The sequence below is a fragment of the Onychostoma macrolepis genome, chromosome 04, assembly GCF_012432095.1.
Source record: "Onychostoma macrolepis isolate SWU-2019 chromosome 04, ASM1243209v1, whole genome shotgun sequence".
Taxonomy (NCBI): domain Eukaryota; kingdom Metazoa; phylum Chordata; class Actinopteri; order Cypriniformes; family Cyprinidae; genus Onychostoma; species Onychostoma macrolepis.
Genome location: NC_081158.1, coordinates 19,487,433 through 19,508,439, shown reverse-complemented (window position 1 = coordinate 19,508,439; position 21,007 = coordinate 19,487,433). Strand labels below are relative to the sequence as shown.

At 37.1% G+C, this 21,007-nt stretch overlaps 1 protein-coding gene across 3 annotated transcripts in view; it reads right to left on the bottom strand.

Moving 5' to 3' along the window:
• Positions 1–4,030: 4,030 nt before the first annotated feature.
• usp6nl (USP6 N-terminal like) overlaps positions 4,031–21,007 on the bottom strand; it is a 65,544-nt gene continuing 48,567 nt past the window's right edge. For all 3 annotated transcript variants that reach the window (XM_058772997.1, XM_058772995.1, XM_058772996.1), the window contains 10 exons: positions 19,272–19,352; positions 13,808–13,915; positions 13,268–13,377; positions 12,015–12,063; positions 11,669–11,789; positions 11,149–11,243; positions 10,409–10,474; positions 10,190–10,289; positions 9,829–9,981; positions 4,031–6,943 (listed from right to left, as the gene is read on the bottom strand). In XM_058772997.1, the coding sequence (XP_058628980.1) occupies positions 5,574–6,943; positions 9,829–9,981; positions 10,190–10,289; positions 10,409–10,474; positions 11,149–11,243; positions 11,669–11,789; positions 12,015–12,063; positions 13,268–13,377; positions 13,808–13,915; positions 19,272–19,352 (2,253 nt within the window). In that variant the 3' untranslated portion in view covers positions 4,031–5,573. The remainder of the gene's footprint in view (positions 6,944–9,828; positions 9,982–10,189; positions 10,290–10,408; positions 10,475–11,148; positions 11,244–11,668; positions 11,790–12,014; positions 12,064–13,267; positions 13,378–13,807; positions 13,916–19,271; positions 19,353–21,007) is intronic.

Sequence of the window (21,007 nt, the reverse complement as noted above, 5' to 3'; positions counted from 1 at the left end):
GTCATCCCAGATGTTTATGACTTTCTTTCTTAAGATGAACACAAGCAAGATTTTTAGTCCAGATAATGCAAAACAGAACCACTTCAGAACCCACACAAAGTGAACACGACGATCAAATTTAAAATATTAGTATTTGTATCCTTCTTACATAAGCCTATCATTTCACTTAAGAAGACACTGATTCATTAACAGGGGTTGTATGCGTTAGTGTCATATTCACTTTGTGTAGTTTTTGAAGTGTCATTTTTGGATGTCCCATACACGTGATTTTTTTCCCCTAAAACCCTTAGCTTGTGTTCATCTGATAAATGAAAGTCACATGGGATGGCATGAGGGTGGAAAGGATGGAGTTTGCTTTTAATCCCTTTACCTGTATTTTTTTTTTTTTTTTCCGGTGTTCCGCTGTGCTGCATTTTAATTGTTGTTGTTGCACTAGATATATGTGTTTGACCTGCACCATTGCATTTTGCTTCATTTCTCCCTTTAACCAAACTTCCGAATGTCTGTCAGAAAAGAAAGTACTTCTACTTTTTTAAAGTTGTACTTTTTTACTTTTACTCAAGTATGTTTTTGGCCAGATTCTTGTACTTTCACTTGAGTAAAATTTACTAGAGTACTTTTTACACCTCTGCCCTTCTTCTATATTTTTATGGCAAAATCCATTCATTTCAAGAGGATTCCACTCGATTGGGATTTTTTTGCATGAGAGTGAAAGATTTTGCGACAGGTTCAAGTTGTTGATTCAAATTTGAAATTGACTTTTGTGTGAACTGTGCTTCATATATTGGTACACTATTGACAATGGACTCTTTTTTTTTTGCCAGTAAAATGTCACTGAAATTTCATAAATGTGACTGAAACTTTTGGCCACTTTTATAAATAAAAAATTAAGAAATACCCCTACCATAGAAAAATGAAAACACGGATTCTAGGAGCACAAGTATAGCTCAAATATATTTTGAATTTAGTATATTTCTGAGAAGTACATAAAAGTAGACTAAAAGTATACTTTCCTATTTTATAGTTTAAAAGAAGTATACTAATAGCACACTTAAATAAACTTATTTTTCGTTAGAGTTGTTCTCAATTTTTATGGGCAAAATCCAGTCATTTCAATAGGATTCCACCCGATTGGGATTTTTGCGCAAGAGTAAAAGATTTTGCAACAGGTTAAAGTTGGTGATACAAATTGGGTTCCTTGACCAAAAAAGCTGCTTGGTTTGAAAATGACTTCTTTGTGAACTGCGTTTCATTCATTGCTAAATTATTGACAATAGACAATGGGACCCATTTTTGTCCACAAAATTTTGCAAACGTACCCAAACCTTTTCTTTTAAAATGTGGTCACATTTAACCATGTTTGGTAAATTGTCACAGGCAAAATCCAGTCATTTCAATAGGATTCCATGCGATTGGGATTTTGCGTAAGGGGGGGAAGATTTCGCAACAGGTTCAAGTTTGTGATACAAATTATGCAAATTTGGTGCATTGACCAAAAAAAAGGTGCTTGGATTGAAAACAACTTCTTTATTAGCTACGCTTCATAGCCTACATTGCTACACTATTGACAATAGACTCATTTTTTTGGACACACAATTTCACAAAAATTTTGCAAATGTGACCATACCTTTACTCTTAAAGTGTGGACACATTCACCCTTGTTTGGCGAATTTTCTTGGGCAAAATCCAGTCATTTCAATAGGATTCCACACAACTGAGATTTTTGCATGAAGTTGAAAAGAATTTCAACAGGTTCAAGTTAGTCTCACGAATTTGGTGCATTGACCAACAGAAAGCTGCTTGGTTTCAAAGTGACTTCTTTGTGAAATGCGCTTCATTCGTTTCTACGCTTTTGACAAAAGGCAATGGACCCATTTTTAGGCTGTGAAACTTTATTCTTGTTCGGCAAATATTCATGGGCAAAATCCAGTCATTTGAATAGGATTCCATGTGATTGGATTTTTTGCCTTAAGACCACAGATTTTGACCAAAAGAAAGCTCCTTGGTTTGGAAAGTGATTCGTACATTGCTACACACCTGGGAGACAGGCCCACTAAATCTCACTAATGTGACTGCACATTTAATCTTACTATCTAACTTGTACATCTTCTGAAATGTCCATGTGGAAAGTTACTGTATTGATGCCAGGATGGTTGCTAAGGTGTTCTGGGTAGTTATTAGGACACTGCTAAGGCGTTGCATGGAAGTTAAGTGGTTACATACAGTTAAAATACAAAACAGTTGGCTTCCAGATATGGTTTGCGCCCCTCCTTAAAGGTATGTCTATGAGATTTAACTCACATGAGTTTAAATGTAGGTTAAGTAACTTGTTTGCTTGCACCATCTTAAAATCCGTATCCATTCAAGCCTATAATTCCAGTCTCAATGTAAAAACCCACATAATAGCTCTTGCACATCATTAGTCCTGACAGCTGCAATCTAGTCTCATATTGTGCTGCATGTGCGAAAGTGTTCGTGCATGTGGTTATCTGTGTGCTCAGACGTCTGGAGGTGTTCACTGGTATGTGTCTGTACACATCCACATTTGACAAGAGGTTTTAAGTTATGCATGTTACATAGTGTACAAGTACCTTGCTTAAAAAATAAATCATTTACAGTTGTGATATCTATGAAATGTCACATTTTTGATAAATCAGCTAAATCTAGACCAGCAAATAAACCTGATTTCTGTTTCTTTCAGCTGGTCTTGCTCTTTATTTGTCCACTGGTCGACTCATTTTTAGGTCAGTCTTCAAAAACCATGTGTTGCGAGATCAATCCTCTAGTGAACGCTGACAGGACGCCCATGAATTATGTCATTTTAAACACTCAACAACAAACAGTTTCCAGTGACCTGAAGGCAAAATCTACTCCAGCCATCTCCTCTTTGTTTGTTCCAGAAAAAGAGGTTGAGACATATGCAGTTTCATTTCAACACCTTGTGTCTCGGTTCTTATGCTATTAGGAAATTCACTTTTCCTGATGTGGCTCACAGAGCTGCTGACAGTTTTCATACTAAATGAGTGAAACAGTTGGATAATTAACTTGAAAAGTTTCCACGTCTTTGTTCGCCAGAGACAAAGAAGTCATAGGGACTGGAAACGATGGCCTAGACTGACTTTATCGTAAGATAATAAACATCAATCACTCTTATCATCATGCAGGTTATAAGTATTGTCTATTGTTGTCAACGCAATGCAGTGTTTTGAAAATAACTGAGAAGTTTCCATATGGCAGGATTATTTATTAGTGAGTTTGTCTGGGAATTGAGACAATGACCTTATCAAGGTTTTTTTGTCTTAAATCGAAAAGGTTTTCAGGCTTTGCCCTCAGGGTCTTCATTTATTCAATGGCATTAACATTAAATCAAGAGTCAATAAAGTCATATGTAATGAAGAGTTAACTTTTGTATCAAGCGTCATTCTGAGTAAAATCCTGCACCAGCCTTACCTACTTCATGAATTGTTAAGTTTGAAATAGATCTCTGGTATCAAATTGCACAATATGTTTAAGCAGAAGGAGACATCTGGTGGTTGTAAGAAGATCGCGCATCCAAATAGAATTGAATCAATCGCATATTTTCATTAAACAAGTCAAAACACAATGATATATTTCGTAGTGTTACACACACAAACAAAATGGCACCCACATTTTTTTTTTTAAATCACCCCATGTTTTATTAGAGAAGGGGAATTCTGATAATTAAGTTGCATTTAGTAGTTTAACAAAGAAATATTCAGTTCAACAACCTGACATGGAATGCTGTGTCAAAATGAAGTGTGCTAAACCAGTTCATTATACTGCAATGACAAGCCTGGAAGAAGGAAATAATTTGGCGCTAGAGCAGAGAATAAATTAGCTAGCTTGTCCATGAATAAGACGTCATTTTTTTTTTTTTTTTTTGCATTGATATGATTCTGAATAGCAGATGAGATCACAAAGGGATACATAAGGAGTGTGTGTTGTATTATGAAATAATCCATCTGCTACATATTCAGTAGCAAACATACTCAGGCAAAAAAACTGTGTGTATAAATGAATGTGTGAAATGAGTTGGTAGTGTTGTCGTGCCATATAATCAAGTCAAGTTGGCCATTAAAAAAAAAAAGAAAAAAAAAGGTATAAGTCAATGTACATGGCAAGTAATGTTCAGTGAATAATGTTAAGTAAGATGATAAAATGATAAACACAGGTCTACCTAATGTCCATGTGGTTGGAGGAAACAATGCTGGTAAATTCCACTTGGAATTGGATAATCAAAACGAAAAAAACAAATCAACCTCATATAAACCTTCATGAAATACATCCATGCAAAACAAGTGTGCACTTAATAGAAATAAAACAAAATGTGTTAAAAAAGGGTTCACTCATTTGGAATGCGGACTGGAAAATTTACCAACATGTCTGTAGAAATTCAATGAGATGTACAGCTTGATGTGTTATAATAACAACATGTAAAACCTGTGCTTTTTGTGAAACTGAAATTCGATAATCTGTTGTAAAAAAGTTGATTATTTAAAGAATTCCACTGAGTAACAGCACAGGTACAACCAACTTATCACAGCAGCTGCATGCTACAAACTACCAGCCATATTATTGAATTATTGAACAGATTTGTGATTCAGTAACTACTTGCATAACTTGCACTGGGCATCACAGACAGATATTTTTCAGATGAATTTGGGTAAATTAGGCCACTTTAACTGTCCCAATTTACTTAAATTCACCCTTTGTTACAGACTTCTCTGCTAATGACAGTGAAACAGTGTTGTAATATTCTGCTGGCCAAATCCAAGGCAGCTTTCATAATTTTCATCAAGCTCTGGCATCAGTTGGTCTTATCAGTTATTAATCTGTTACCTTGATGAACTGAAAATATGAGATCTACTTGCTGGTCAGTGCAAAATATTTTGAGAACGCACATACCCCCTAAAATTCCCTTTCAACTTAAGATTAAATATCTGCATTTTATATATAACCTCAAAAAACAAGTCTTACAAACAAGGTTTTTACTTTCACTTGAACACTGTAGTGACGCATTGAAATGTTCTGTCCAACAGTGATTACATTCACTGTTAGTTGTTTGTAATATACATAGCTAACCTACACAAATCTTTGTTCTTAAAAAATATATTCACAATCAAGGAATAAAGTGTCCTCTAAAGTATGCTTATGTCTGAAACGCATTAAAAAAATAGATGATAATTGATCAGTAACTGAGTTTGTCCATATGAAAAAGACTCTCCATAACCCTCTATTTAAATATCTCAGTGTGCTAACCAAAAAAAAAAAAAAAAATCCCTCCTTGCACATTTAAGCTTTGTTATATTACTCACATCGGCAGTTAATGGTTATTTTACGGACAAAAATGTACAAACAAAAGCAACAGTAAATTCTTCAGTCAGTCTTTGATCAGTACAAATGCCTGAAACTAACAACTCTTGTGTGGTAAGACTTGCCAGACAAACGAACAAACAAACAAACAAACAAACAAGAACGCAAAAACATTAAACCAACACAAAACTTCTTGCTAGCCATTACTCATACAGTGTATCCCTCTATCTCAGTCCCTCTTAGAGCAGCATGGACTCCTGCATTGCAAAGGCCTCCTGCGCCTGCCTGTAGTGTGTTCCTCCGAACAGCGGGGGGAGATGTTGTCTGCTGGAGTGCTCTTGGTAGGGTCCTCTGAAATGGAGCGCAGTGTCCGAGATATTTGCAGGGGCGAAGTTAAACTCCTGAACGGGGTGAATGGGAGAGAGCTGAGCTTTCTGGAAGCTGGGAGATCGAGGTAGTCCCACAGGAGATCGCGGAGGCCCCGCCTCCATGTCCCCATACCAGCCCTCTCTCCGTCGGTGCGCCTCATAACGCAGTTCTGTGGGCGTGTAAGCTGGAGAGCCCATCAGACGAGTGGGTTGTCGCATGTAATACCCTCCCTCGCCAACACTGTCTATCTGGGACGAAAGCTCAGCAGGAGCAACCCTGAGAGGGGGCATGTTTGGGGGTGGCCTTCGGTAGGTTAAGTAGCTGTTGTTCATCAGCGTTTTCTCCGGCGAAGGGTTAGATGAGCCACGTCCCGTAGTTGCGTAAATTTGCTCAGCGTATGGTGGGCCGTATAGTCTGTCCTCGGACCGAGAATCTGAAACGTAGGAAGTGTAGACAGGAGTCATGCCAGGTGGGTAGTGCAAAGGTGCACGGGGTTCTGGTTTGCTCTGTTTGGGCATTCTAAAGGGAGAGACGCCAGTTCCATCACTAGGGGGACGGGTGGGACTGCCCTGTCTCAAAGAAGGTCCGACATATGGTCGGGAGGGGGGGCGAGAGGGCGGCTTCTCGAGCTCTATAATCTCTATAACCTCTCCGTCTGGTCCTGGGACATTGTCGTATTGCGAGGCGTTGGAGGTGCGGTTGGAGCCTGGAACAAATGCTCGTGAACGGGGTCGGTGCTGTGCCCCGGTGGCCTCCTCTGGAGTTGGGGAGCTGGGCGAGGGTGGAACACCCATAGTTAGACTCAACTGGCTTTCCCGAAGTGCTGCAGCCTTGACTGCCTCCAGTTTGCCCTCCGAAGGCTTGACCCAACGAGGTGCAATGTCCCTGCGCATGCTGGATCTAGCATTGGAGTTGTGATTCACCTGGTTCTGGGTCAGCACAGTTGGGACCCGTTCCCTTTGAGTGTCCACACCCCGTCCATCCCTCTCGCGTTTGTCTGGATGAGGTACCTTGTCCAGGGAGCTGGGTGGCCGACTTTCTTGGTACCTCTCTGGTGTTCCGTCAGTGACGGGACCAGACTCTGCTTGTTTACTGACGCTTGCGGCAGGGCTCGAACCATGAGGGGGAAGGCCCTCGACTCTCTTCCCGACCGGCTGCCCGTTAGCCACATGATTCGCCAATCCTGGAGGCTCAGGAGGAAGTTGACCTAATGGTTTCTTAGGAAACTCATCCTCCTTACCTGCACAGGTGATAGAGGAATAGAGGAATTTTTTTTAGCAGAGCTAACATTAGTACAGAAAAGCCAAGTATTAAAGACCCCATGAAATCGAAACTTTATACAAACTTCATCTGCGCTCAAAATTTTCTCTTTTCATTTGAAACAAATCAAAACATTGATGACTCCTCTTGCACATACAAATTTCTGACCAATAAAATGCTCTCTGCCAGAAAACCACATTTCATGGAGTCTTTAAATCAGTGGTCTCCAAACTCTGTCCTGGGGGGCCAGTGTCCTGCAGAGTTTAGCTCCAACCCTAATTAAACACACCTGAACCTGCTAATCAAGGCCTGTATCCGAAACCACCCCCCTACACGCACAAATAGGGCACTATTTGAGGGGACAGCCATTTGTAGTGTTGTCAGAAACCATAGTGGACATTCTCGAGTGCACTCATACAATCTCACAATGCACCGCAAAAAGCGAGTGTACAACCATTGCACACTCAACAGCTAGAGAATACCCATAATGCACTGTTAGAGTCGAGTGCTGAATGAATTGCTGCATCTCGCCAGAAGATGGCGCCTGCAGCAGAATCATCCATCCAATCATTTTACATAGGACTCATCCATGGCGTAATACAGTGTAATTAACACAGGAATAAATTAATTGTAAATTGATTATTAAATTGTTTAACTAGGGTTTATACATGATTTCCATAACAGAGTTCAAGATAAATCCTTTAATCTTACTACTGGAGCTGCCAGTTTCCCAGTTTAAATGATTATTAAGCAGCGAGCACAAACTATGCAGAAGTGCACTCAGTGTTCGAATTCACTCGCTCATTTTCATTTACTCCTTCAAGTAAGCTGAATTAGTGACCTATAGGGAATTGTGAATGAGGGTATAGGGGGCGATTTCGGATACAGCCAAGGTCTTACTAGGCATGCTAGAAACTTCTAGGCAGGTATGTTGAGGGAAGTTGGAGCTAAGCTCTGCAGGACACTGGCCCTCCAGGACCGAGTTTGGACACCCCTGCTTTAGAATATAAACAAACACTGAAGTGCAAGACTCATGCAGCTGAATGTCTTTTAGAAGAACCAAACTGCCAAATAAAACAAGAGTTACAGTTGACACTTCGTTCAAATAAAATCAAACCACAAACATCCACGGCTGGTGTCAAATCAAAGCTCAGATTGGGAACACTGAGGAGTCAAGAAGCTAAAAATATAAATGAAAATATTATCACAACACTTACAGTTCAAGCCTGACTGTGAACATATAAATCATGTGGAGAAAAGATGTGTTAGGTAACATTTTGAAACACAGCATGTGCACAATATTCACCTTCGCAGTGAAGGAAACTGAAGAAAACGTCAAGGGAATGATGAACGTTTACAAACAAATACTGATGGTTGGGGCGGATATTGGTGTGCACTGAGAAGGGGCTTGAGGAACGCAAACGTCAAAGAAACACAAACCCGTGGACACTTCCAAAGGTGCTGGTTATCATATTTCGGGTCCAAAATTAAGATTTGCCGAGCTGACAAAATGAATGGCATGTACGGTTTAAATCAAGACTCGTTGTTCATGGTTTCTCATGCAAATCGAACAGAAGACTTGATTTAGAATTGATTTCAATATTTAGCATGTTGCTAAGCTAATGATGCAATACTCTATCATACAAATGTAAAAAAATATTTTTATTGCTCATGTTTGGCAGTGAATTAATCTAAGTGCATTTATTATCAGCATTTCTCTCAGCTTAGATTCTTTTTTTATCACGAGTTTGTCATATACTGGGACTTTTTTTATGAAGGACACATGCCTGGCCAACATTGGGTATATCTGGAAACAATTTTTTTGTTTTTTATTTTTTACAGTGTTGGGAGTGCATCTATGACGTGGCCAATAAGAAATAAGGCCAATAAGAAATATCTATGGTTCTCAATTCTCATCATCTACTTAATTCATTTGCCATTGGCAAAAAGTTAATTTTGGACACTTTTATCTATTGACAAGTGTGTTTTTTTGTTCGCTTAAGTTAAATGTATCCGTTATAACTGTCCTTTTGCATGTTTCTAACATACAGTACGCCACAACACATTTTTGTGACATTCCCAAAACAAACATTTTAAATAAACGAGGTTACACTTTATTTCGATAGTCCACTTTAGACATTTTACTAACTATAAGTAACTTTGTAACTACATGTCATCTAATTCTCATTAATTTGTAAATACATGTCTACTAACTCTCAGAGTAGACTGTTAGGGTAGGTTTAGGGTTAGTAGAATAAGTTGACATATACTTGCAAAGTTTCTCATAGTCAATATGTTGTATGTTGTATGTTGTGGACCCATCAAAATAAAGTGTTAGAAGTTATTAAGCAGACAGTCTACTAATACTCTAATGACTGCTAGTTGACACGTAGTTGCAAAGTTACAAAGTTAGTAGAATATCTAAAGTGGACTATCGAAATAAAGTGTTACCATAAACGAAACCCGCCAAATCCAGGTTTTATGAAAGACAGAGAAACAAACGAGGGGAAAGGGACGTGTGTGTAGTGGGGGTAGACGAACGAATGGTTGGTTGATTGACAGATAAAGTAGTCAGTGCGTTTTTGCCCACCGGTTGGTTTTGTAGGAGGGTTGGCGCCCCCCTTTCCCAGACCCACTAGTGTAAGCAGAGGCTATGTTTGAAGCGAAAGGGAGAGAACGCAGATTAGACAAACAGTACATAGCAGCAGTGAATGAGTGTGTGTGTGTTTGTGCATGAGATAAAGGAACAGAGTCAGAGAGAGATTACCAGGAGACAGTGTGTGCAGTACGATGTGTCCCTCTATGGGTGGTGACACACAGCCATACATTTTATGATTTCAGTGTATGAGTGTGTGTTTAAAATACCTGGAGGTGGCAGCTCCAGTTTAGATCGCCTGAGCTCAGACATGGAGTGTTGAAGCTGCTCTATCACAAAGTCATCCTCAAAAAAGAAATCCTTTGACAGAGTCACCTGCAGAAACTTCACAAGCTCCTCCATGGACAACTTCAAGAGGGTTTCTAACACACAAGCACACATAGAGCGTTGAGAATACAAGTAGTTACAACAAGAACAGGACATTCAGAAGAATCATACACTAATTATAGCTAATTACAATTATTATAATCTATCCTGATCCAAGTCCTTTCAGGGTTTATTTAGCACACTGATCATCCATTTGTATTTATGAATAATCTTTATTTATCCGTATAATATCGGAGTTATTACTTTTGTGGAGTTTAAGGATGGTGTAGGACATTGCAGTCAGAACTCGCTCTCCTTCCAGAATATAGATGTCCCATATTCTCAGCGTAAGCGTGAATGGAGTCTATTCAATAAAACACACATTAATGCAGTCATTAGTAAGGTTTCAGACTGGATAACAGATAATAATGCAACATAACAATATGCTCAGATTTACTGAAATAATGTTTAAAGAGCACATACCCGATCCAAGAAACACTGAAAAAACCATTTCATAGTGTACAGGCTGGTGTACACCTCTTGATTATCCTGTAGAGGGCAGCAAAGGGACAGGTATTGTACATGAATGGCATCAAAACACATTAAAAAAACATTTTATTCGTGCCTCATACAGTGTACATACTGCAAAAACAGTTCAAGTGCTATGGTTGTACTGCATACTATTTGGAACAAAGCCATATGCGCTCTCTCTCTCTCTCTCACACACACACTCACACTTTGAGTGAAAGCTTATCGTTCTCTTTGATCCTATTTCTAATCCATTCACATCAAAGACTCTCTCACACACAAATAATTCATTAATTAATCCATCTCATTATTTATTAATATTGCCTTTTATTAATTACTCTGCCCTTTAATGAATCCCAGGCTGGCATTTCTTTGTGAATTCTTTGTTACATCAGGGTTGGCCAGCTGTTTGAGTTTATTTGAAAAAAAAAAGACACCATTACACTGACAAATGAAGATTACAGGCCAGAAATTATGGAATATAGGCCAACAATAAGACTGGATATGAAGCTTTTCAGACATTGTGGAAATTTGAATTTAGGACACGCAGGACAAAATTAATCAGGACAAAATGAATATCAACACTATTAAAAAAGTCTTAGATGCAAGAAATGTGTACCGTGAAGTATTACAAGTTCAGATGTCCCACTTTTTGAATGTAGTACATGATTTTTTTGTAGGCATTTGTGTCTTACTAAATGTTGTTTGAGCTTAGGCATCATCTTCTGCAGGATACGGTCATGATGCTCCTGGAAGCGCATGAGTTTAGGGAACCCTGGTACAAAGAAACCTAGACAAACACAACATTTTTCAAATTTGGTACAATAATTGTATGTGTTTGTTTGTTTATAATACACAGAATTTAAGAATTAAACAAGAAATGAATTTTGTAGCTCAGTGCTTTTGCTCATTTTGCTTTGAACATCAAGTGGTGACTCGACACAGTAAATAAAAATGTGAAATAAAAATGTATTAATGATACTACGAACTGCATAGCCTATGCTCATTTCATATATTTATTTAATTAAATAAATCACCATCTTAATATATATAAAAATGAATAATAATCATACTAATAAAGCAAGCATTTTCTTTGTCATTTCTAAATATCTATTATATTAGTATATTTATTATTATTATTACTACAACAACTACTACTACTCAACACCAGTTGAACACCACTATTCTAGAATGAGTTAAAGTGTGTGTGTGTACCATGCATGGAGTGTTTCTGTCCAGACAGCAGTTTGACCAGTGCCCAGAAAGCATCTTCCTCATTCATATAGATGAGTAACAGAGCAGTGATCTGGCTCATGCCCTGACAATAGCCCACCTCCTACACACACACACACACACACACACACACACACACACACACACGCACGCACGCACGCACACGCAGAGAGAGAGAGAATCCATAGTGTGCAGGTTCTTTCCACACATAAATCAAGTACAAGCACATACTCATAAAAAATGATTGCTACTGAGGTAGCATTTTAATTCAGTATTGGGACGCCAATTGGAATCAACATGGCAATATTTGTGGGCATATTTTACTCACCGTGTTATATACAGAATATGCAGTGAGCACATGAAATAGATCCTGCTGTCTAAAACACACAAGCACACACAAAACAATTATGGTCAAATAATCAATTCTGTTTTTCTGCTTTATATGTCATGGGTCATTAGGTTTAGCACATTTTTGCATGTTCTGTTCTTTCCCTCTCTCATTGTCTCATTGCTTTTTTTTTGTTCTTATGGATGTCTAAGGCCACGCTGTGAGAATGATCTGACCCTTTCAAATCTCCACAGGTAAATGTCACATCAGTCAATATGAGCGCTTTAGCCCTGTCATAATTCAATACACCAATAACTCGAAGAGAAATGGTGGGGTGTGGGCGTCTCTCTCTCGCGCCACTGCGTTCTCTACTTTTCCATTTCACATGCTGGTTAAATGTAGCAGCTTTATGGCCATGAGAAATGGAAGCACCTCCGAGGATAAATAAAAAATGTATTTTACACAGACACAGATTAAAGCCCTACAAACAAAAGCCTCCATCAGCAATTCAGTATGAAAGCTTGATAAAACACCACAATTTGCTATAAAACGGTTGGATATTTAACTGAATTAATTGTTCAGAATTCAGAAAAATAAAACAAAACAAAACAAAACAAAAATAAATAAAAACTAAAACAAAACACTAAATGTTTGGATACTTCAATAACTTGCTCAGAAAAACAAAACAAAAACAAAAAACAAAACGTTTGGATTCTTGAACTAAGAATAAAAACAAACATACACAAAAAATAAACAAACAAATAAATAAACTGCCTCTAATTGAAGCAAACAATTTGTTTATTTTATTTCTGTAATATAATGGATACTGGTTGGACACATGAAAACACACACACACACACACACACAACAAACAAACAAACAAATATAAATAAACATAAATAAAAAAAATGTTGTAAAGAAGTTGTATAGATGCATTATATTACTGTACATTTTGCCATGCATGTTAAAATTAAGACTCAGTGATCATCTTAAGCATTAAGTGCCAAAGGGCCCAAGAGCTTAGTGTTCAGCTAGCAGGAGGGCTTAGGTACACTATATAGTGGGCAGCTTGTGCCGTTTGTGCCAAGAGGCCTGGAGCACTCAGCGGTCAGCTCATGCTATATTCACAAAGAGGCCAAGGGGCTCTAATGGTCAGCTGGCATTGCCCACTGTGGCCAGCAGCATTTAAACCTCCTGTCTGTCTGTGTGCGTGTGTGTGTGAGTTTTGTTGGTGTGTGTGTTTGGATGCTCACTTGACATCATAGCGGTGCATGAACATGATGTGATCTCTGTATGTACGATTCACATCCAGATCAATCTGACGGACATCTGGAGACAAACCCCTGGCTCTGATCTTCAGTTTCTGGGGAAAGAAAGAGACAGTTCATGGAGTTCATAATAAATATTACTAACTATATAGTCAACACTCTGCAGGCCACAAATGCATCTAACGACACGCTCACAGACCACAACATGATTTCTGCCACACAAACACCTTCAGTTAAAAGGGAATGCAGGCTGCAAATCATATTTTCTGTCCAGTTGGATGCTGCAGGGCTTTAGTAAAGCTGCTATTGTCCGTTTGGAGTGATATTTCCCTCTGTGGTGTGTGTGTCAAACCACATAAGTGTTATATTGCAAACCTCAGGGGTTGGCTATTTTGGAAAGTCATATTTAAGCAAAGAGTTTGTGATTGCCTCTCTCTCTCAAACATACACGCACACACATTTCTGTGGAATAAACTAGCTCTGAAAAAAGCCATGACTATGCTGGAATGGAGAAACTGCGTTTACCTCATAGAAGTCCTTTTTCTCCTCCTTGATTTTGGGGACGTCGAGCAGCAAACACCAAACCTGACCTCTGAGCTGCAGCGGAATTCCCTTATAGATCCTCCTCACCAGCTACACAAACACACACAAAAAAAACACGATTAGAATTCAAGAAATCTGTAAACCTCAACTATGTGAGTGAACACACTGTAGTCCTGATTTAAAAAAATAAAAATAAATAAATAAGTGTTCCCGTGGCTCAGTGGTAGAGCATTGCGTTAGCAGCGCAAAAGGTTGTGAGTTCAATTCCCAGGGAACACACATACTGATAAAACAAAATGTATAGCCTGAATGCACTGTAAGTCGCTTTGGATAAAAGCGTCTGCTAAATGTAAAATGTATCAAATGTATCAAATGTACCTTCAGTGTCACAAGATCTAAGAAATCATTCTAATATGCCGAATTTGATGCTCAAGCAACATATCTTATTACGATCAATTGAAAATAGTTATGTTTGTTTCAACATTTTGACTTTGGTTGCACCACATGATTTAGATTAGTTGGTCAAAAATAAATAAATAAATGAATGAATGAACGAACAAACGAAAGAAAGAAAATGTATCAAAAAATATATTAAATTAAATAAATCATATTTTAACAAAACTACTTTTTTACATGAATCAATAAAAATACACAAAACTACTTTGTTTAAGGCTTTTTTCTTCATTATGATATTACACCATTTATGCTCAACCCAAAATATTACAATTAATTTTTAAAATGAAAAACTTTCACCTAGTCACTGTAGGGCTACTCAATTATGACAAAAATCATAATCACGATTATTTTGGTCAATGTTGTAAACACGATTATTTAAAAAAGGATTATAAGTGGGCTATATGACCAAAATTTTATATGAAAGATTTATTTAAAGATAGTGATGCATATCAAATACATATTTCCTATAAATAAGGTTGCTATGACATCTACATTTTAGAGACCAGCGAAATGTCACAATTCTCAATACCACAGCAGAATAGAGTAACTAATATTAGTTTTTAAAAAAACAACAACAACAACAAAAGGTCATCACAATTATTGAAAATAATTAAACTGCAAGAAATAAAAAAGCTAAGGAATATAATGCCAGTAACTAAAAAAAAGCAAAAGAATACAATAGAATAAAAAAAGATACAAATGAAACAAACTGTGCTTTAAGTTTTTTTAATGCAAGTCTAAAGTTAACAGCCTAGAGCAGTGTTTTTCAAACCCCTCTTGCAAGCACCCCTGCCCTGCACCTTTTGTATGTCTCCCTTATCAGACACACCTGATTCAACTCATCAGCTTGTTAGTAGAGACTGTAAGACCTGAATCAGGTGTGTCTGACAAGGGAGACATACAAAACGTGCAGGGCAGGGGTGCTTGCAGGACAGGTTTGAAAACCACTGGCCTAGAGAAACTGAATAACCTAATGTAAAATAAAACAGCATAGTCTTCACTGTAAGAATTAAACTTCCTTTGTTTCTTATTAAAGCTGCAAAAGTCCTTCAGTCAAAAGCAGTGAGTGATTTTATCCTAGTCTTCTGTTGTTTTGATTAATATTAAGCACACATATATAGCCCGCTGTCACTTTAAGAGCCGCACAGATCCAATTTACTGTTACACAAGTATTTCCGTTCTCAACTCTTTATGTTAATTTATTACATAACCGACGAGGGTTTATGCGAACAATCACTAAGTGCCGCATTTAGACATATTTTTGCATGTATTTGACAGTTTAGGTGCTAAAAGATGACTTTACATGTCCATGTTCTGCTCTGTCTCTGAGCGCATGCACAGTAATCCTCCTGAGGAAGCGTAAGTTCTCTTTCACGCTTTTAAAAACATGAATAAATCTAATCAACTCAAATAAATCAAGAACGTCCCATTTTGCAAAAGTCTCCTTACATGATTTTTTACATTTACATATTTTAACATTTAATTTATTATTATTTGATTTTATTTTGTAAAAAGAAAGAAAAGTGTCATGCCATTGACTCTCTGCAGTCTGGAATATAGACAACTATATCCAGGGGTTAAATTGGGATTTGTTATGTGGGGGGGCTCTATGGTATCGAGCATATATTTTATATATATATACACAGTATATATATATATATATATTACATTTAATAATTTAACAATTTAGCAGACACTTTTATCCAAAGCGACTTACAAATGAGGACAATGGAAATATATATGTATTATGTGTGTGTGTGTGTGTGTGTGTGTGTGTGTATCTGCATGTTTTTTATATTTTATCCAAGGGCATTTTTTTTTTTTTTTACCTTTATAGAGGGCATTTCCCCACTAATCTCATTAATTTTCATTTCAAATTCTTACATTTGATCTATAAATTCAATTATAATAATGTAATTGTTATTATCTATACATTATCAAATTAAATAATTTACACTGAAAAATACAACTACATTAAACTATGAGATTCTTTAAAAAAAGAAAAAAAAATATACAAACAATAAATTATACTTTTAAACTAAATTAAAACGGCAGTAGGTGCCAGTAAGTGAGCCTTTTATGAGTGAGTCATTCAGTCGTTCATTCAAACGATTCGTTCAAATGGCAGATTCATCAGATGTTTATGCATGAGCTAATGAAACTTTGACTCAACCGATTCTTTCAAAACAATGAATCAAACAAATTCTTAAAAAAAAGGGGGGGGGGTGTATATACTGTATACACAGTATATAATATAACTTCAATGATGTGGCCACAGATACCATGGCCTGGTTGTTAGGACACGCTCAATATGGATAATCACGCTATCTAAACACATTCAATAGCAGAGTAATGGAATCCATCTGTGTGTCTGTGTCTCTCACAGGTAATTGTGCAGTCAGTAAAGATTAAACTCCCATCAGAGGGCAGATTAAAAGCTCAAAAGCAAAATGCTGAAACCACAAAAGCTAATGGCCGCTGTGAATCGTCTCTCAGCTACAATTAAACTCACCCGCTGGAACAGAGAGAGAGAGAGAGATGTACGGCTGTGGAGGGGTTGAGAGGTGAAAGAGAGGAATGAACACTCTTCCGTTTCCTGCACTCATCTGTCCACATTACTGCCGCTAAGTGATTTCCTGAACGTCTCTTCCGCCCTCAGGGCCAATCCATGTGTGGATGTGTGTGTGAATTGATGGCCGCTGAGTAGTTCACTTACTATAATGGTAACGACGATATTAATAATCTTCAGGGGGCTCTTGAGGAGCTGATTATTGACAGACAGCAGTGGGCACATATCCCACAGCCACAAACCCAATGACTGTGTGTGTTTCTGCCTCTATTCTCAGCAAAATGAGGTGATTAAGACTGTTTGTTTATTTGAATAAAACGAGACATTACAAATCGGCAGGTGTCTGTGTGTGTTTGCTGGTCTGTTTAAGTGTGTTTGCTGACGGGGGATTGGTTTTGTAATTGCAGATGTGTAAGAAGTCAATGACTCCATCTGTTTTACAAGAAAAAAAACGCTTTGAACAAGATGTCTTTAGAGTGAGTATGTGCAGTACAGTGAAATCAGAACCCAAACAAACATGCAGATCGAAACTATATAGCAGGGTATTCCAAAGTGGATTTATATAAACTAATAATTTAATTATAAAAATTGAAAATTAAAATAAATCAATAAATGTAAAACAAAATGTCATTAACTGACATCGGAAAACTGTGAACATGCAAATTTGTCATACTGTAATATTAACGTAAAATCTCATGAGGTAAATCAAGTAAACATTTTAGGTCAAATGGGTTTAGCTGACAAAAAAGTTTGAGAATCCTTGCTGTATTGATTATAAAACCATACAGATGGTTAAACAACACAACTAAATAATGCAAAAACATAACATATTTGTATATTTATCAGGATGAACTCTTTCGCATATGAACAATTCAAGAAAATTAGTTGTACATTTCAAATTGACACCATCTTAAAAATAGGCGAAATATCAATGATAGATTGAGCTAGACAGCTGAAGCTCAAACAGGACATGTCTGGAATGAGACATTTATAATGTGGTCGTTATGGTCGTTCCCGGGTGGGACGTGTCTGGAATGAGACATTTGCTGGTAGAGTGGTTAAAGTGATCTGAGGTCTCCCCAATCTATCCTGAATGCCAGAGGAAAAACAAAACAACGCAGATCAAGGGAAATAAAATTTCCAAAATCACTTCAAATCACTTTCGTCTACATGCAAATCCAGGCCACTGTCATGAGTCGCTATGGCTTATTATGCTATGCATATCCATTGTTGACGAAATCATGTCTATGAATGTAATGTCATCAATATTTTTTTCTTTGAATGACACCATAAGCAGCCGATGTTAGCTTGAGTTTGTCTACACTGCAAGTGCTGAAGCAGGCCTCTGAATGTTCACTAACAATCGACCAATCAGGTTTGAGCTTGAGCTAAACTTTAGCAACAGTAAAATGTGTCACTAGCTGCGTTTCTATTACCCCTCAAATTGTGCAAATTAAAATTGTATATTGAAAATATGCTCAATGAAACATCGATTTCGCAAAAACTCCCATATATCGCCAAAAAATATTTTACGTTCGCTTTAGGTGGCTTTTAAGGCAATTTGTAAAAGGAATAATTCACAAAACTGCAATTTAAACAGTTTTTCCGCATTTACAGGTCATCTGGGGTACGTAAAAGTCACATGATCATTCGTTGATCACATGATCATGAACAGCCACTGCCATGACTTATCACGAGAGGAAAAAAGTCGCAAAACATCAGTTAATAGAAATTGCGTCATTTCACAATAGTTTTTTTTTTTTTTTTAAATCAACGTTTATAAAATACCACAAACGTTTTGCACAGTAACCTTTTACTGTAACAGTAAGAGGTTACTTAAATATATTCATAGCAATCAATCCACACAGATATTTGTAATCTGAAGTTTAATTTCTGATGGATGAGTAAAAAAACTAAATGGCTGGAATAGCTATGCAGTAAAAAAAAAAAGAAAAAAAATTTGACAGTTTTGTTGTGCTTTTGATGCATTGCAGCGTGCTGCTTATGCTCATTTAGTTCAGACGCAGTGTGACAGTCTAATCAAACTAATTGGACTAATAATAAGAAGTAATAATTAGTTCTACTCAGAGTAATAAACTGCACAACTGTCACGCTCCACCTCAGGCGATACAAAGATTTCTCATTTCACACTAGACACTGTTAATGGACAGAAATGCAATTTAACACAACAACAGCTGCCTGAAGATGTTCAAACACATAGATGGATATAAACTGATGGATTTTGTTCGGTTGAAGCAGGACAGAGGTTTTCTTAGGGGACCAGTCCAATGACGCCCAATACACAGGACAGAGACAGCCAAAGGGAACTTTAGCCATTTACATACACAAGATGAAAGACTGAGAAACTGACTTTCTCAAAGTCCTTCAGAGAGTTAGAGTCTGTTTATGAAGGACACGCACCTTGTCACTGTTCTTGTATTTCTCCCAGCTTTTCAACATCTTCAGCCATTTCGTCGTTCTTTCCACTTCCAAATGTTTTTGCTAAGAAGAAAAAGTGCAAACACACAGTACAATAAATAATATAAAAGAGACAAAAACTCACCTAAATGTTTAATCTAAGGCATTACTAGGTGGACTTTAATGAAAATGGATTTCAGTGAGATCTAGAATGCAATGTTAGAACAGCCATATTAAAATTTAGGAACTAACCCAAAAAACGAAACAAAAAAAAAAAAAAAAAAAAAACACAGAAAGTCATTTTGAATAACTGCTCTGCTTTTTCTTCTACATGAACATAATGGCCTCTGACGCAGCAGTGTTACTCTGTTTCTCCAATTTAGAGCTCATTATTATGTTACAACATGACACTTTAAGTGTTTTCTGTCATGATGATAAATGTGCGATCAAAGAACTAAAAATTTAAATTTGTCACTTTTCGGAGTCATTTTTGCATTTACATTTAACCAACTAGTGATAAAGGGAATTTTGGTAGAAGTATGAAATCCATTCTTCTCAAGTTCAGACAGGTGCTCTAACTTTCTTTACAATTAATGCAACTAATCCAATGAAATGCATTTATTTTATATATTATATATTCTGCAATTCTACACAGGAAATAAAGTGATTTCTGGGTTGCTATAGTGAGAATTTCTTTTTTATCTGTGCTAAATTACAAAACATAACCCTGCTGAAATCTATGGAAGACTGTTTCCACCAATGAACTAAAAAAAAGGTAATTGCGACTTTTTATCTCACAGTTCTGACATTTTATTCTCAGAATTGCGTGATAAAAACTCACAATTCTGACTTGACTTTTTTTTTTAATCAGAATTGTGTGATATAAACTCGCAATTGCAAGTTTATAAAGTCCACTTCTGAGGGGAAAAAAGACTGATATTTTCTCAGAATTGCGAGTTTATATCTCACAATTGACCATCCACAGGTATCTTGATTGACAGGTAATCTGACCAATCAGAACATGCATATTATGTGCCGCCGCTGCTATCCGCCATCTTGTCCGACAGCTACGGCCGGTCTACAGAATCCATGTTAAAACGGAGTAAAAAAATTATATTGAGTATATTGAATTGAAACTTTTTCAATATAAATACAAAAATGTGCGCAGGGTTAAGCTGTGCTGTTGTTGGCTGCCACAGTAATTGTAATAAACTAAGGAATTCCTTTAAAGTACTTGTTTTGCGTACCAGAAAATCTGTCCATGTCTCACTGTATGCATGGCTTGCAGCGCTTAAGTTAAAATACTGAGAGTAAAATAATATAATATGTTAAAACGTGTGCTCTTATCATTCTGTGGACAAAATCCAGTGAACTTCGCCCCGATCGGGAGCTGTATATGCACATGTGCGCTCATCTGTTTTCAATGCAGCTAACCTCGTGTCGCTTTATGTCATCTTCCCACTCATTAAACTATGACAGGTCACAAAAAAGATGGTCACTGCAACATTGTAAAGTGATGAAACTATGGCGACATGTGCTTTTTTAAACCATTTTCATAGGTTTCACGTTATCTTGTCGGCTCAGAAAATATGTAAATGTGACTTGAAATATCAGAGCCTGGAAATATAAAGCACCGTTCCACTCGGGTGAGATTTCTGACTGATCAGAAGACTGATAACTTCTCAGAATTGTGAGTTAATATCATGCAATTCTGAAAAAAAAGTCAGATTTGCGTGTTT